The sequence below is a fragment of the Ursus maritimus genome, unplaced genomic scaffold, assembly GCF_017311325.1.
Source record: "Ursus maritimus isolate PB19 unplaced genomic scaffold, ASM1731132v1 scaffold_1, whole genome shotgun sequence".
In the NCBI taxonomy this organism is placed as follows: Eukaryota; Metazoa; Chordata; class Mammalia; order Carnivora; family Ursidae; genus Ursus; species Ursus maritimus.
In genome coordinates this window covers 30,038,376-30,056,430 of record NW_024423343.1, presented here as the reverse complement: position 1 = coordinate 30,056,430, position 18,055 = coordinate 30,038,376, and the positions used below count along the sequence as shown (strand labels likewise).

Below are 18,055 nucleotides of genomic sequence, written 5' to 3'. Positions count from 1 at the left end.
TCCATTCATTTAGCAAACTATTGGGAGAGTCCATGTCAAAAAAAAAAAAAAATCCCATAAACCTTTCCCCAGGTATTCATGCTTTATTCCTGTAATTATTGCTCTAGCCCTATTACCTCTCCAATTATTGCAATAATTTACTAATTCCTGTCTCAGGGATCAGTCTCTATCTTGTCTTAGTCTTTTCTAATCGATCCCAGCTATCACTGCCAGATAAATATTTCTAAACCGCAGCATTTATCACCCCACTCCTTAGTGCCAACACCTTTAATGACTCCATTTTCTACAAAAACTAAGTGTGCTTTTTTTTTTTTCCTGCGTGGAATTTGACATATCACTCTGAGGTTTGATCTCAAGCTGATGGTTCAACCTACTCTTCGAAATACCCCCCCATCTTTCCCTTCCTTTCTCCCTGCTCGCTACCTTCTTTAATATCACAGCCATTCTCTGTACCCACAAAGCATCCTGGTTCAGTCTCTCGGTGCAGACTTTGTTCTTTTCTCCGTATGCCCCCTTGCCTACTTTTTCTGATTGAAGATCCATTTGCCCTTCTCACTTCCATCTAAAATCCTCCTTCAGGAAGTTTTTCCCGATCCCAGCTTCCCTTCCTGATCCTGTACTCATTTCCTCTGAGCCTCATCAGGAAGTGCCTCGACTTTGAAACTCGTGAAAGTAGCTTAAAACTCCTGCTCTAGGATACAATAAATTCCAGTGTGAGTCCTGACTCTACCTTGGAGAAATGGTGTAAGGTTTGACAAATTATTTTACCTCTCTAGGCATGGTTTACTTATCTGTAAAATGGGTCTGATATGTTTACTTTATACTTCTGGTAAGAGTACATGGTATAGTGCTAGAAGGCTATTAACACCCTGCCTCCCAAATAATTGCTTATAATCATTGAAAAAATACTACAGTTACTACTACCATTCCATTGCTTGGTATTATTCTCTGTTACCTGTCTTAACCTGCCCCCTAGATTGTGAACTCCTCAGACATTGGCCTCTGTGTTTTCCTTGCAGAACTTCCTCATTGGAACTACTCAATTAATACACATTGAATTCAGGTATATTAAATGACTCCTACCACCATCAACAACAGGTTTTTACTCAGTATATTTGCATCAACAAAACATCACGATCAGGCATACTTCCATGCCATCAACAGACTCTTCTGGGAGGTCTCTCGTCGGTCTGTCTCTCACACTGTTCCATATGACAGACCTGCGCATTAGTGCCTGAAGAGCCCCGGCTAACACCTTCTATCCATTTATCACCCATCATCTGCTCTATGGCAACAGTCTCACCATGAAGAAATCATGTTCCTCAACCCTCCAGTACTTGAGGATATTTTTTAAAGTCTCGCTGAGGAAATCAGTTGAGAAAAAAATGGAAAGTCTGAGATAATTTCCTTTCAATCCATAAACTCTTTCCCTCAAAAAGTTCTAATAATCATCCTAATAGCTGATAGTTATCGAACCTCTTGTATACACCAGATACTGTGTGTATGACGTACATGTTATGTCCTCTAATTGTTTTTAAACCAACAGTTCTATTAGGAATTTATCTTAATTTCTCCATTGTCCAAATAAGGAAACTAATACTTTTGGTCTTCGTTTAAATGATTTACTCAGATATCTGACTCAAAGCCACCATTAAGATACACTGTCTCTCTAATTTCCTAAGTTAATCATGATTTTCTTCCGAAACAAGAGATGCCTCCCAACCTGCCCTGAGCCCTGTCTGTCCCTTAACCTAAATGAGTAGCCTGTGACCGAGTTTGATAATCTCAATGTTAAAACTGCTGTCCGTTTGCCTCACGTGAGGAATTGGACCTGGAACCCTCTGCCGCTCTTATATTCTGCCCTCAGGCTTCATGTGTTTTTTTCTGAATGGAACCAAATGCAGCCCCTGGCCATGGAGTTTCTATAGAGTCACTGTTCAGGACAGGCTCACTTTTAACCTTTTATTCTGTACCTTCACCCCGAGTTTTGTCCTAAAATCTTAGATACATAGCAGCCGGTCCCGGGAATTATGTGAATCAGCGTTGTCAGTTGAATCTTAGGACATTTAGCTTGATTAATGCTGTTGGACCTAATGTTCTGTGATTGTCCGCTTTGGTTTTCGTTGTATGAAAGTCAGCTGTTTTGATCTTAGTGAAACTTTCGGCTTTTCTTTGTGTAATTAAAGTATTTTCCCTTTACCCCGCATTTCATTTTTTGTCTGTTTTTCACAAGTAGCTGCGGATCCCCTTTTCTTTCCACTGTTAGAATATCCTCTCCACCTCATTCTCTAAATTTTCCATTCTCAGTCTGCCTCCAAAACATAAATTAATGTGTACATATCCTGCTCACTGGTCCCTGAACCCTACTCTGCACTTGGACTAAACAAATGGCATTAATAGTGTATTTCCACATCTTAGTAAAATCTCACTTTATGAGATAAGTATTCAAATAATTGTGTCCAGCCCTACTTGCTGTGTTTATCTTTCACGAAGGGTATATATACAGAGATTTCTACAGAATTCCATCAGGTATGTGGAATGCAAATGTTCCCCCTCCTTTGAAATTAAGTAAAAATACACAGTCTATGAGGCTTCCTTTTTCAAAAGCTTTTCTTTCCATCTCATAATAATGGATAAAATTTTAAAAAGAGCATGGTAAAACATAGCCTGTATAAAATTTGTAATATTTGTCTATATTAAATAGATTTAATTCTCTATAACTGCTTATGTATTACAGTCTACAAAATCAAAATCTTTTATGCTCTTTTTCTGGGATAATATTTTTATGATAGTAATTTAGCATCCATCACCTGCCTTTCTAGCCAAAGAATATGTATAAAGATAGCAGAAGAGTTTATTCTGAGGTCTCAAAAAAGAGAATCTTATAAAGTATAAATAAACCTTTAAACTCCATCCCCAAAAATGGTTGTAGTGATTTGAAACAAGATAGATTGCTGTAACAAATTATAAGATGTACTTTATTAAGTGAGTGTAAAAATAAGAGATTGGTAGTTCTTAAAGAGTATGTATCAGTATAATCCATAGAATTTATTATGTTTTACAAGAAAGGTTTTGAGTTGGGTAAAGAAACATTTGCAAAAGAGACCCAGAAAAATTCCATAAAGCCATCCCAAAAATTCTTAAGCTGAAATCTTGAACTCTGTACTAAACACTTATATTCCAAAGCCTCTGTATAATACATATGAGTGTTATCTATCAGCATGTGGATATTTAGTACACTTATTAGGAAAGTTTTGTGTTGTGCTGTAAGTGTAAAAGTATAAAAATACATTATAAAGGTAGAGATAATAAAGTTTTAATGATTAAACAAGATTTTCATCTTTGTTTTTAGAAGTCTTTAAAACAGTACTGTAACTAGAATGTTAATGCTTTGGGTTTAGTCTTTCTCAAATACCTACGAATGCACTATAAATCTGTTATTATATGAAAATTATTACTTTTTATACACAACTTTCCCTGCCCATCAGGCAGTTTATATTAAGGTTGTATAATATATATGAATATTATATGAATATATATTCACATATATACATATATTATATGAATATATATTCACATATACATATATGAATATATATGAATATTATATGAATATATATTCATATAATATTTGTATTCTCACACAGAAAGTATCAAGAAGAATCTATTTTATCCCATGATATTATCATTCTAAGATTTGTTTTATTTCTGACTTTTACCCCAGGCCTCTGATATAACCTGCTTGACTGAACAAGTTTTAAATATATCAGCAATATCTGAGCAAAACTCATTTGAAATTTATTATCAGGTTTGAAATTCCATCATAGTCCACAAACATTAGAAACTGCCATGCTCTTTTTTACAGTTCTTAATGACAATAAGTTTGCAATGAAAACACATTAAAAATCAGCCTCGTCCACGGATGAGAATATATTTAATGTATTTATTTTAGATTTCTGATAATTCAGAGAGTACTACATGCAGAGTGAATTCATCAGGCATTTTGCCTTCTTATGCTGTTCTCAACTTTCTAGTAAGGAGCCAAAATTTCACCGTTTTCAATTTGGAACAGAAAAGCATTTGTAGCAGCTGTAGCTCTTAATTTGACATCCAGTTTCAGGTCATTTTCATGTAAATAGGAAACAATAGAGACCTGCTTACAATTTCCATAACAGGGATGCTTGCTTCAACTTTATCATTTTTCCTCTGGCAATTTTATTTTCTCTCTGTGGGATTAAAGGAGCCAATAATTGTTCACGGTTATTATTTTTCATCTTTATAAAAACTTGTTAGTTCCACTCTTTATTACTCAAAGTTTCCCAATATCTTATATATTTCAGTCATACACACTATCCATTAATGTTTCTAGCTCATCCTTTCCTTAATCTGGAGTAGGTTAGGCAGGTCAGGCTTTCTATTTCTTTCTGTAATACATTTTCTCCAGGCTTTACAACTTCTTTTTCTACCTCTAAAAAAAATAGGAGGTGAAAATTTAGAATTGTTCCATTGAATACATCTGATGCCTTATTGAAAGGCAAGTCTATGTTCTGATTTCTAATGCTCTGAACATGCCCATATGTGTTACCAACTGTGGCTTCACTGTTGTAAAATGTAATTCTGTGCTTTTTCTAATAAATACATATTTTATTTCAATTTTCCTGTCCTGCAAGGGAAGCCTACTTTATGCTTAAGCATAGATAAGCTTAGTTCCATGTATTTTATCATCTGCACAGTAATTGTCAAGTGTGTCTCAATGGGGAGAAATTTCATTTTTGTGTATATCCTTTTAAATATGTTGATTTATGCAGATTAAGTTTAGTAGGAAGTTATTTTTGTGGGTCATTATTTCCATTTGTTTCCCTTCTAGGGAAAAAAAAAAAAGAAATCAGTCTTTTAAACATTTTATTTCCTGGATCTTATGAACATACCAGCAAATCATGTACTCATTTGATTTCATCTCTGCCGTTGAATTTACAGTAGTTGATATAATCTTAAGGTTTTTTGTTTTGTTTTGTTTTGCTTTTTAACGTGCTGCTTTCTCTGTCTCTCTTTTTTTTTTTTTTTAAGTAGAGACTTACCTGTGCTCTTACTTTTTTCTGCCACAGTGATATGACAAGAACAGTGGAGATTTCTGGGGAAGGAGGCCCCTTGGGAATACATGTAGTACCCTTCTTCTCATCTCTGAGTGGAAGGTAAGATGTTTTTTTATATCAGAAGCTCATGCTAATGAAAAACTTGACTTCAGCTCATTTTCCCAAACATGTTTCAGAAGAGGATTCAATGTGTATCTCTGTTATTCAGACAGACACCTCAATATATACTTCTTTCTGTTGGCCACTTGAGTGTTAGAAACAAAGTCATTGACTTCTAAGATACAGTGGAAAAGCAAAAGTATCGATCACAATTTCTGCATTTACAGTTACTTATGAAGTATTTTCTTATTTAAAAAAAGATTTATTCATTTATTTGAGAAAGAGAACAAGCGGGGTGGCGGGGAGGAGGAGAAAGAGGACACAGACCCCCATTGAGTGGGAACCAAGACCTGGGGCTCAGTCTCACAACCCTGAGATCATGATCTGAGCCAAAATCAAGAGTTGGATACTTAACTGACTGAGCCACCCAGGCACCCCTGAAATATTTCTTAAAGTGTTCTTGTCAGTGACAAGTCGTAAACAGAATTCTTGAGAAGGATTTTAACATACTGTTAGACAAATACTACAACTGAATTTTTTAATGTTCCACAATACACTTCAAAAAGTGAATATGGTAATCCCAATGGATATTTCCTGATTCTGCTCAGGTGTATGAGACTTAGGATAATAAATATTCTGGCACTATAAGTAGCTGTATCAGAAGCTATATGTTTTCATGATTTTAACTATAATAGTAAAATAAAATGCCATTGTGCTTTTTTTCTGAAATAAAGCATAATCAATTAAAAACAGTGTACCACCTCCTTTTGAAATTTTGAAGACATTTTATTGCTAAATCCACAGTGGCAAATGGTAATTTAGATGTCAACATTTCTTTTTCTTTTTTTTTTTTTTAAAGATTTTATTTATTTATTCGACAGAGATAGAGACAGCCAGCGAGAGAGGGAACACAAGCAGGGGGAGTGGGAGAGGAAGAAGCAGGCTCATAGTGGAGGAGCCTGATGTGGGGCTCGATCCCATAACGCTGGGATCACGCCCTGAGCCGAAGGCAGACACTTAACCGCTGTGCCACCCAGGCGCCCCTAGATGTCAACATTTCTTGAAATTCATGTTCACCTAACTGGATATAAAACTTGTTTTACTGTTGGAAATTAAAGTGTGTGCCTGAGAGTTAATATTAGTCCTATTATAACAACTTTACAAAACTAGTATTGGATATTGTGTCACTATTCAATAAGATGATTACCCTTAGCACTAGATTGATACTGACAAGGACTATCTTAAAGGAAAGGGCTTTTCTTAAAATCGGTTTCTCACTCATGATATGATTTTAATTAATTTGCTAAATTAATTTTTCTTATATTAAACACATCACTGAAAATTGCAGGCAGAATGCCTTATTTTAGCTTAAAAGAGCAAAGTCCAGAAAAGTCCACTGTTTTTGTTTTTGTTTTTTTCCCAAGGTCATACAAAATCCAGAGCCAATCCCCCTTACTCCATTGCTCTTTCTAGAGCAAAAATTTCCCAAAGGTTATATAGTATTAATTTACTGGTTCAGAATATTTATTCAGTTCAGTCTGCCGCAGAGCGGGAAGAGCAGATTTAGTCATGATATTTTGGTTGGCATCATTTTCAGCAGGTAGCCATCTGCTACCTGTAATTGCAAAGTCATCACCTCTTTTTGCAAATAACATCTGATGCCAAGCTCTTGCTGGAATGAATGTTCTCTAAAAAGAAATGAACCGAAAAGCCAGTGGCTCTTATTGTTTCATTTCCTGTATGTGTTAATAAGCGTGTTTATAAATGTTATGGGTTATGGCACAGGACAAGTGAGGTTGTTTTTGATGGACAGGAAGAGTATTTACCCAGTTGTCATGAGAAATTCTAATGGCTTTTGGCAGAAGTGTCCTGATAGAGCTTTGTGAAATACCAGAGCGGTTAAATTACCGGGCCCTTTAGTTTAATGAAGCCGAATAGAACACAAGATCATCCCAATTTCCAAAACACGAGGAAATGTACAATGTGACAGTCGCCATACTTCATTTTCAATAGTTCGGAAAACAGGTTGACCCTGTAGACCAGAAATCACCTTCTCTTACATCAAATGAGAGAAACACACTAAGATGTATTGATTTCTTCTCTTTTCCTTCCTGGTTCTGATTTCTAGCAGAAGCCTTGAAGAATAGAAAAAATGTTAGACTTGGATTCAGAACAATTGGATTTGAATCTCAGTGTTCTCTTTTATAACTTTGAGCAAGTCCCCTAAACTTGCCTCTTGTGAATACCTACCTCACATCAAGGTTGTGGGGATTAAATGACATTAAAAATGTGAAAACTCCTTGTAAAGCACACAACATATGAATGTGTAAATTATCAGTATTATTAATATTATGGCTAAACCAAAAAAAAGCCTGGTTCAGAAATGAACTTTTATAAGTTCATGGTCAACTGTTTAGTAACTTGATGAAATAGTTGTATAATTTTTTTTTTTTGCTATCCATTAGTATTATAGAAAGGAAATTTAATTAAAAAACATAAAAATAATATGGAAGTGGAGACATGAGCCAATAAAAGTTTAGAAGTAATGAGTACAGGCTGAGACAGCACACTTAACTCAACCCATGTGTTTAGATGCAACTGAGTATCGAGCATGTCAGACAAGTGTCTGACTTCATAACGCCATATGGTTTCAGTGTGTGAGCACGGGGGCTTGGGGCGGGGGGTGAGTTAAGGTCATAGTGGTATACTTAGTTCTTAATTTTCCTTCCGTTTATTGTTTGTGTCATTATTTTAAATTAGAATTTACATTTAATTCTTTACTAAGGCTACTGTAATTGACTTTGCCTCCAATTTCTTTGTATGTGTGGGCTGCTGTACGAGATAAGGCCTCAGTGGATTCATTAGGTACAACAGCATAAGGTGTCAAATGCCACTTGTATGGAGGCCCCTTGGCTTGTACAGTAAGAAACAAAACAAATACACAAAAACCTGAGTTCCTGCAAGTAAAAAGCAATTTTATTTCATTGACTTAAAAAAAATTTAAGGTACTTTTATTTTAGAATTAAAAAAAATGAAATCTAATTGTTTTTCAATGAAGATAGCATAATGCACCTTAGTTTCCTAGTAAAGACAGCTAAATATGACAGAGAAGAAGGAAGGGATGGATGAGGAATGACGCATGCTGTAAGGAGAGATGTTTAGATAAAAATGCGAAGCTGGGAGAATGGCCAAGGCCTGGGATACAGTGGGAGGAGCAGAAGGGGGCAAGGAGTGGGTGGGTTAGTGTCTACATGATTATAAGAAGAAAAAGAAGCAGTCGTCACTCCTCTTATTCTATGGGGCAGTGGGTTTCAGCCACCTTTATCACTGCTCATTAATGCAAATTAACTGGTTCCTCTGAGCCTATAACTCCTCAACAGCATTAATCTTCAAGTCCTGAGAGCCTTGGTCCCAGAGGAGACCACGACCACAGCCCACCAGTCTGGGGGCAGAGAGGATAATGAGAGATTCTTTTCTGAGCCTTCTCATACTGGTCTGGATGAAATCAAACTGGAGAGAATCCATCCCTTCTATGGAATAGAGAAGGCAGGAGCGGTTTGTTGCCAGGGACCAAACTAATAAAATCAGTCAGTTTTACATTTTACCAAAATTACCTCTGACACATGGGTTTTGCAGTTGAGCTTATTCTGTCAATAAATTTTTCATGGAAAGTTAGGTTATTTAGATCAGTGAGGTTCACATAGCATACTCCAGCTGTAATATGCCAGCTAAATTGCAACCCAGTGGCCTGAAAGAATTAATTCATCTCCCAAAATGTGAAATTAAATCCTAGGGAGTAACATTACATGACTGATGATGTACTGAATTAAATTAAAGGAAGACTTGAATGCTTGTTAAAAAAATATCGCTTACATCAACTAGTTTATAACCACATGTGAGCCTCCTAATGGGTCGTGTTATTGTGAATCCACCATAACAAAAAAATCCAAAATGCGAACTATTAGAGAGTTGTTTAATTTAGGAAGGAAACACTATTTTGTTCTATTTCTTCTTTTTCCTCCTCTTCTTCTTTTGCATGTCAAATAGCTCGATATTCAATATTACGTTATGAGATTAAGGTAGGATTGGTATCTCAAAAATATTAATTTGAATCTCAGATCCTTTATCAAAGAGTAACTTTGGCCCCTTTTCTCTTCCACACAGAATATGATCAATGTACTAACCTCTTAGAGGAAAGGCAGGGCAACACTGCCCCACACACCCGTGCCTCTGACCCTGGGCCTTCCCTACCATCGGTGGCCTGACTCAGTCTCTCCTGCATCAGTACACTGTATTCGTTGGAGTAGAGACCTGGAGACCGCCGCATGTGCCCCTCCTCTTGCCATCTTCAGATGGCCGGAGCTCATTCAGTGAACGGGGGCCCTGGAGGCAGAGGCCCTACTGTGCGGCAGCTCCAAACAGGGAGACGGTTTTCTCCTCCACTTTCATTAGAGACTGCCCTCTCTCCGTGGCTGACCCTGTGATTCACCTATAAAATGTCCTCGTATTTTATTCCGATGGGAGATTTAATACGAAGGGACTGTGGGATAACGTAGGAGGCCCGCATGCAAAAAAGAATGACAAAACAAAAACAAGAGGATGAGGGACAAGAGGTGGCTGTTTCTCCCATGCCCAGCAGGTTCCTCTTGGAGGACATCTCTGTCTTATTCCGGGGACACAGCCAGGACCCTGACATGCCACAAGAGGAAGGGATATCTCTCATATGAGAAATAGCTAGAATATATACAGGTTCGATTTCTTCAAGTTTTTGGTGTAGGTCCTACTAAAATGCAGCAGGGTCACGCGCACGCACCACGCGTTTCATTATTGCTGTAGTCTTGCTCCTGCCTTTTTTCTCAGCCCCTCCCCTCCTGACTCTCAGCGGCAGCCGCAAAGCACCGGGAGCCCCCGCTCTCCTCTCTGACTGCTGACTCTTACCGGTTGAAATTGCAGGCAAGTCTTCCCAGTGCGCTGCCCCCATCATGTCACTGTCTTGCTCCGAAGCAGTGAGCGGTGGCTGTGCTGCTCTAGTCTGATTAGATCAAGTCCGGCACCTGTTCAAGACCCCTCTGTGTGGCTCTGGCCTCCCAGCCAGTGTGAGCTCCCCACAAAAACACACAGAGTTCAGCCTGCCCCCGTGTGTATTCTCTCTCTCCTCCTTTCCAGATCCTACTCATTCTTCGGCTCCAGTTTACATCCCACTTCTCCCCAGACCTCCCATTCCTCCATCCTGAGCACTGGAAATGCCCCACGTGTACCTGATGCAGGGGCACCAACAAACAGGACTGAACTGCCTTTTATTTATTTATTTATTTATTTATTTATTTATTTATTTAAGATTTTATTTATTTATTTGACAGAAAGAGAGACAGCGAGAGAGGGAACACAAGCAGGGGGAGTGGAAGAGGGAGAAGCGGGCTTCGCACTGAGCAGGGAGCCTGATGCAGGGCTCGATCCTATGACCCAAGGATCATGACCTGAGCTGAAGGCAGATGCTTTAACGACTGAGACACCCAGGCGCCCCTAAACTGCCTTTTAAACTGAGCAATGTGACCTGTGCTGTATTTGCTTCTTAAAATGCAAATTACTGGAACAGGTAGTAAGACTGCAGAACACTCCAGTGAACTTCTAATCCTCTTCCATTGTTAAGCTTCAGGTTGTCTGAGCACTCACTCACACCTGTTACCATCAGCCTGACGCCCTTTTCCAATCCAGAAGCCTCTGCGTCCTCAACTCCACTGAGCTGTGACGGCCTTTTCTAAGAATACCGCAGGCATGGCAAAGGAGGCCTGGCTTAGCGTGCTCTGGGTCGGTGTTGGTGTGTGTCTGTCTTGAGGGCCTTTTTCTCTTTCAGTGGATTTTTTTTTTTTTTTTACTAAGGATTTAAACAACAAACAGTTGCCTGAATATAAAGCATAATTTCTTTTGTAAATAGAAACCAGTACTTATTGCTGAATAGTTGCGAGTGGAGAAAAAATTAGCATGTTATTATTAATTCTGTTTCAACCTGAATTTTGCATTTAGGATTCTAGGACTCTTCATCCGCGGCATTGAAGAAAATAGCAGGTCCAAGCGGGAGGGACTATTTCATGAAAATGAATGTATTGTGAAAATCAACAACGTGGACCTTGTAGACAAAACCTTTGCTCAGTAAGCATTTGTTTTTCATTGTTTTATTTACTGTATTGATTCCTGGCATACTTATAATCATTACTGAGCTCTTGACGATCAAAACTGTTGGTAGAATTTCTGGTCGGTCCCCTTTGAATGACCCCAAGACATCCATTTCCAAAGGCAAGTCCTGTGTTAGCATCTGCAAAGGTGGCCTGCACATGTCCCTGTGGCCCCGAGAATAGGAAGCTGGAGAACACAGCAGGCCCTCCCGCCTCGTTGTGTCATCCGTAGAGGGCTTGCTTTGCTTGGGCTATGGGTCAGTTAGACTGGTATTTAACGACTCTTTTCACAGACTGTTAGTTCAGCTTATTAATTAACTAGCTTTGTGTCAGCAGCCTTCCTTAAACTAAATGTCTGTGAGAGATGCCTGTGAGGACTCACTGAGTAATAGAAACAAATGAAAAAAAAGTTAAAATATTCTCCCTCAAGTAATCATTTTTCTGCATGTGCAGATGTTATGGGAATAGGTTCTTATAGCTAAGAATTAGAGTATGCAGCAGTCTGGTGCATATTTTTTTAATGTATGTTGGCATTGCAGTGGGGCTCTGGAACAAGGGAATAAATACTAAGTAATACTCCTTAGTGATGACCACCAGCTACTCTCGTTTCTGACCAAACTCAACATATATATTCTCTGTAACCATTCTCTGTTGATATTTGTGTCTTTGGTTGTGGGTGGGGGGGGGGGGGGGGGAATGGTTGTGGGTGAGAAGGGCTGTGGGCACTGGCTGCTTAAGTGTGGAAAGAAATGAAAACTGAGAAGTCCATTTCTTCAAATAACAATACCACTGTACTTTTTACAAGGACTTGCTAGGTATGCAAGATGGAAACTGAGGCTCATAAAAATTCAGGACGAAGGCAGTGTGGAGTAGAAACTGACTCCCAATCAGGGAACTGGTCAGGGGAGTTGGGCTGCCTCTGTGCGATCTTCTCCCCTCCTCCCCTCCCAACATGGAGAGTAAGCACTTCATTCAGTAAGGTTAGGAGTGGGGGGCAGGGTGTGTCAGATAGTAGCTGGAATTAGGATTCATTATTTGATGTGGCTGCTACTGACGGACCTGAAATAAAGACACCTTAAACAAGCTTAATATTTCCCCCCCCCCAAGGACAAATAAGTGTGGAGGCGGCAATCCAGAGCTGGTGTGGCAGTTCCACAAGAATCAGCAAATGGGACGTCTTCCCTCTCTCTGCTTTGCATCCTTACTAAGTGGCTACTCTCTCTAAGCTGTGTCACGGTCACCAGATAGCTGCTGGGGTTCTGAGTTTGGAGAAATGGGAGAAGAAAGAACTTTCTGGCTCCCAACTTTCTTGTAACCCTTCTATGTAAATCTCATTGGCAAGAAAGGCTGGGAAAGGTAGTTGTTTTACATAGTCCTGAGGTGTAAGGACGAAGGAGAGAAATGGTAGTAGGAAATCTGAGGAAAAACACCAAGTGCTAAGACAAAAAAAAGTAAAAAATACAGGTACTCTAAAATAGAATAACAGGGTACCTATTGGATTGTTAATTCACTATGACTTTGGGCATAGCCGATACACCAAATATCTTCACAAGGAAGTGTTTGTGTCAGAATTGAAATTCTGGAACACAACCCATTTTAGAGAGGACCTGTACTTTAGAACAGAGTCCTAAAAGGGAACTAACTGATATTCTGATCAATACTACAAAAGTATTTTTTCCGTCTAAAATTAAAGTTTGCTTTCATACTTACTTTAGCAATGGCTTCTGGATGGATTTTCAGATATACTTTAAAAAACTGTGGGTCATTGGATGAGTTATCTAATCACTCTGAGCCTCAGTTTCCTCGTTTTGCAAAGTAAGGGTGAATTGTGCTTACTAAAGACAAAATGAGAGGATTGAGGAAGTTGTTTAAAAGATTCAACTGGAGAATTGCGCACGTTACTAATGCATGTGTAACCCAGTGTCAGGGCGCCTGGTGGGCAAGTCTCAAGTGGTGATTAGATTTTAGTTTGCAGTCATCCTGGTGGTAACAGGGACAGTTTCTCCAATGCTTATGCCGCTGTGTGCTCCCGTTGCCACGATGCGGGGTGCTTTGGGTGGCATGCTAGAACGTGGTATTGTTACATATTCACTAACTCTCTTTGAAGGGCTCAAGATGTCTTCCGCCAGGCGATGAAATCTCCCAGCGTGCTCCTCCATGTGCTTCCACCTCAAAACCGTGAACAGTATGAAAAATCAGTCATTGGACCACTGAACATTTTTGGTAACAATGATGGTCCTTTGAGAACAAAGCTGCCGCCTCCTGTCCATGGGATATCAGGAATAAAAACCATAAATCTCATAGGAACAGGTAGTCCTGAAGAGGATGCTTTGACCTCTCTGCAGCAAAGCAAGAGCCCCCGGGTACCGAGACTGGGTAGAAAGCCATCCTCTCCCTCACTCTCCCCTCTCATGGGGTTTGGCAGCAAGAAGAATGCAAAGAAAATTAAGATTGACCTAAAGAAAGGTAATTATTAAATTATGCTTAATAGCATTCTATTATTGTAACATGTAAAATTGGTTAAGAGAAATGCATTAAGGCTAATTTTGTTAATTCTCCCTTCATTTAATTGTATCAAAGAATAGATTTAAGCAGGTAACTTAAATCTCTTGAAATTTTGCTACTTTCTTATTCTTTTCTGCTGGAGAGTATAGATTATTTGAAACAAAAAAAAATGATAAAGACATGTTGGGAAATGGAAAGAGCTGTTGCAAACTTGAGGGAAACACAGTAGTTAAGAAGCACAGAGATGCAGTTGAACCCTATTTTGAGCAAGATTAGTGATTTTTGTAGCACCCCGTAGGTCAGGTCTAAAAAGGGCATATATGTTTCTGGTTCTCTAAGCCAGTTTTATACCAGCAAAACATTTAGTCCCCAAAAAGCAAACATGTGATAATTATAATTGATAATTATTATATATAATTATATAATTGAAATTTCACTAATTCAACATTGCAAACAACTTTTCAAAACATACTTAATTTCAAAAGCATGCATAACCTTGTCTTCATCTTTCCCAATTTTCTGTGCATTTCAAACCCAGATCAATGAGACTAGGACATGTGCATACATGCATATTTATGCAATGTTATATACATAAGGCTTCGTGTACTTCTGTGCTTTTATTTATTTCTAACCTCCTGATAATCCCTTCCCCCACTGCACCCTTCTGCAATCTGATGTGATTTTCAAGACTTAATTTAAAAGAAACTGAGAGCTCAAATTTTTGTCTGAATTAATACAGAATTTAATGATCACAAGGTAGTTTTAAAATATTTATTAACATATATAAAAAAACAATAACATGCACCTTTAATTAGGGCAAAGTGGTTATTCTGAAAGATCCTTTCGTCAGAATTTTGTGCCCCTTAAGAATTCTGTCCTGAGAAGAAACTGTATTGACCAGGAGGCACAAATTCACCTGTGTGCTTAGCAATTAGCCTTTTTTTTTTTTTTTAAGATTGATTGACTGAGTGATTGAAGAGAGAGAGTAAGTGAGCATGTGCAGGTTCATGCATGAGCAAGGAGAGGGGAAGAGGAAGAGGGAGAGAGAGAATCTACAAGCAGACTCCCCACTGAGCGTGGAGCCTGACCCAAGGGCTCAATCCCAGGTCCCTGAGATCATGACCCAAGCTGAAGCCAAGAGTTGGCCACTTAACCAACTGAGCCACCCAGGTGCCCCTAGGCTTTTTATATAAATGTATCAGTTACATTTTTGTACAAATTATCCAGCTATGTATTAGACATGGGTTTGAGTGCTTTGAGGATAGATAAATCAGACGCAGAAGGTAACCTTAAGAATGCATCAGAAAGCCTTGAATGAAAAAATAAAGAATATGCCATCACAGCTATACTTTGGGAAGATTAATCTGACAGCAAAAAGGTACACCAGAAAAGAGATCAAACAACAAAGGATCAGTAAAGGATACATTGAATCTATCTAAATATAATATGTGTGTATGCCTTGCCTGCTGACTGGATAAAGGAGGGCAGAGAACAAGGAATTGCAGATGGCTTGTTAGTGGAGATACCGTTACTAAAAATGAGAATTTTTAGTAGATGAGTATATGTGAAATGACCAGGATCTGAATTGGAGAAGGAAATTCATAGTGACGTTTGAAAATGCTGGTGAAAGTGTGTGCATAGTCCTATTGAGGGAACAGACACCATAGAGAGATTAGGGCCAAAGAGATTTCGGTGTCATCCACAGGGAGATGGCAGTTGGAGCCAGGAGCTGGCCAAGGCAGAGACTCTAGAGAACAAATTGTTCCATGGCAGATCCTTGGGGAATATCTTTGTTCATCTGGGAGAACAGTGGGTAGGAGACAGTGGTAGACGTGATGTGATCAGAGAGGTAGGAAAATAAGCAGAAAATAGAGACATGAAAACCAAAGAGGGGGCCATTAATTTCAAGAGAACAATTGGTGAGAAGTGTAAAAGCTAGAGAAAGGGACAGATCAGAAGAGGAAAAATTAGTGGACGTGATCATGGGTAGGTCATTGGTGGTGGAAGACTGAAGAAGTAAGATTGAAGTAAGGATTCTTTAGGGCAGAGATATTTGAGCATACCTTCAGATAAAGTGAAAACCACGTACTCAGAGAGAGAGAGAGATTGAGATGCAAGAGAATGGGACAGCAAGGGTGAGGGCGGGAGCAGGGGCGTGCAGCACGGGAGGAATCGAGGCCCAGGTGAGGGGAGCTGCAGGGTGGCTAGCTGAGTGAGCGCCTGACAAAACTCATGTCAGATGGCCTTTGGCTGCTCACGGTTTACCGAGAAATCAATCTCCTGAGTTTATGGGTAACATGTGGCATTTCTTCTGGGGCCTCAGTAGACGAAAGTGTTACACATCTGCATTGGGCCCTAAATTCACTTTGAAACCATCATGGCCTGTCAGGAACTATAATCTGTATTTGCAACCAGAACAACTGAAGTGAATTTAAAATATTTGCTGGAATGTAAATATTTTACTTATTCTACATTAGTCTAAATTAAGTAGATTTTACTGGAAGGTTTCTGCTTAAGGTGACCATGCATTTTCCTGGTCTCACACACTAGGCCCTGAAGGACTGGGTTTCACTGTGGTTACCAGAGACTCTTCCATACATGGGCCTGGTCCCATTTTTGTAAAAAACATTTTACCAAAGGGAGCAGCAATAAAAGATGGCCGCCTACAATCAGGGGACAGAATTTTGGAGGTAAGAATTGGAATTAATATCTTCAATAAAATATCCTTGGTGTTAAAATAAATATGTTAATATTTATATTTTGAATATAATATATTGAAAATTATCACTTATAGACAAGATAAGGACTTTAATTATATATATAAAAAAAAAAAAACGTTAGTTAATAGGAAGCATCTTCTTAGTCCCCCTTAGGTCAGTGATAGAAGGACAAGTAACACTGCAAACTTTTCCCTGTTTTCTCTTACTTCCGCCTCTTAGGGTCCCTGGGAAATTTGGATCAAATCTGGGAATTCATCATAATTGCAGTTAGGGCTAAGAATTTCAAAGTGATAGCCAAACTCTGGTAACAGTTTCTTTAAACTTCTCCTAGGGATGGGCCAGCCTGTCTCAGGTTCATCTATCCCTATAAAGAAGTGTTCGGAACTACCCAAAGCGAGAGGCTTTTCCCCCATGCATTTTTGTTCGGTAGCATTGTCTTCTTAGCTAAATACATAGTCTCAACTTACCTTTCAAGAAATCGTCCTTGTTGAAACTGGCTGGTTCTATTAACTTTCTCATGGCATGGAGGCAACACTATAGATTTTTTTATAGTTCTGGATTATGAAAGAAGATATATCAAATGACTACTATAGCTCCAGATTACAATGTCTGATAATCTGTGATGACTGGGCGACTATCTGAACATGATGAACACTGTTTCATTATAACAGAAGACTTTTGCTGCCAAAGTAATTTGCCATGTAATCATGGTCCTTTTATTTTATTTTATTTTATTTTATTTTTTATTTTTTGGTATTAGGCAGAAAATGGTGCCAGTTTAGCATCTGAAATCCACCTCTTTCCTAGTTGAGGAATTATTCTCTGCTGTCAGTTTGATGCCCCCTTGTAAAAATGTGCTGTCTTAGGAGAAGCTGCTCATACGAATTCCTGACTATCTTAAATGATCTAGTACCATAATAATGATGGCCAGTGTAATACTGGTCCTTTGAACACTGTTGGTTTGGGTCCATGTGTTCAGTTTTCATCTTTTCAGAGCTATATTCATTGTAGGGGCCCATTTGCTACTTACTTTCAGAAACTGTCTAGCATAGAAGGAGATGGAGAGTGTTGTAATCTGTCCATATGATGGCACCCGTTAGGTGAATGGCAGAGATGTCACTGGGCGAACTCAGGAAGAGCTTGTGGCCATGCTGAGGAGCACCAAGCAAGGAGAGACAGCATCGCTGGTCATCGCCCGTCAAGAAGGAACTTTTCTTCCCCGAGAGCTGGTAATGTTCAGGTCATAGTCTCACTGAATCTTCAATGCAGAGTTTAACATACCCAGTGAATTCATAGTAGCTGAGAGATGAGTTCTAAGTCACAGGTTTCATTTGTAACAAGAATTGAATCACAGTAAGAGTTTTTTTTTGGTCCCATTTGGGGGTGTCATGGCTTTATGATATTAATGCAGTGAGTTGGACATGTGCTAACAGTGCTTCCAGGATACAAATTCAAACACCCTTTT

At 38.9% G+C, this 18,055-nt stretch overlaps 1 protein-coding gene across 6 annotated transcripts in view; it reads left to right on the top strand.

The window, feature by feature from the left end:
• The window catches only part of PARD3B (par-3 family cell polarity regulator beta), a 978,033-nt gene that overhangs the window by 520,906 nt on the left and 439,072 nt on the right, over positions 1-18,055 (top strand). For all 6 annotated transcript variants that reach the window (XM_040641719.1, XM_008687551.2, XM_040641729.1 and 3 more), the window contains exons 6-10: positions 5,106-5,192; positions 11,217-11,342; positions 13,473-13,831; positions 16,421-16,560; positions 17,691-17,819. In XM_040641719.1, coding sequence (XP_040497653.1) covers positions 5,106-5,192; positions 11,217-11,342; positions 13,473-13,831; positions 16,421-16,560; positions 17,691-17,819 — 841 coding nt within the window. The remainder of the gene's footprint in view (positions 1-5,105; positions 5,193-11,216; positions 11,343-13,472; positions 13,832-16,420; positions 16,561-17,690; positions 17,820-18,055) is intronic.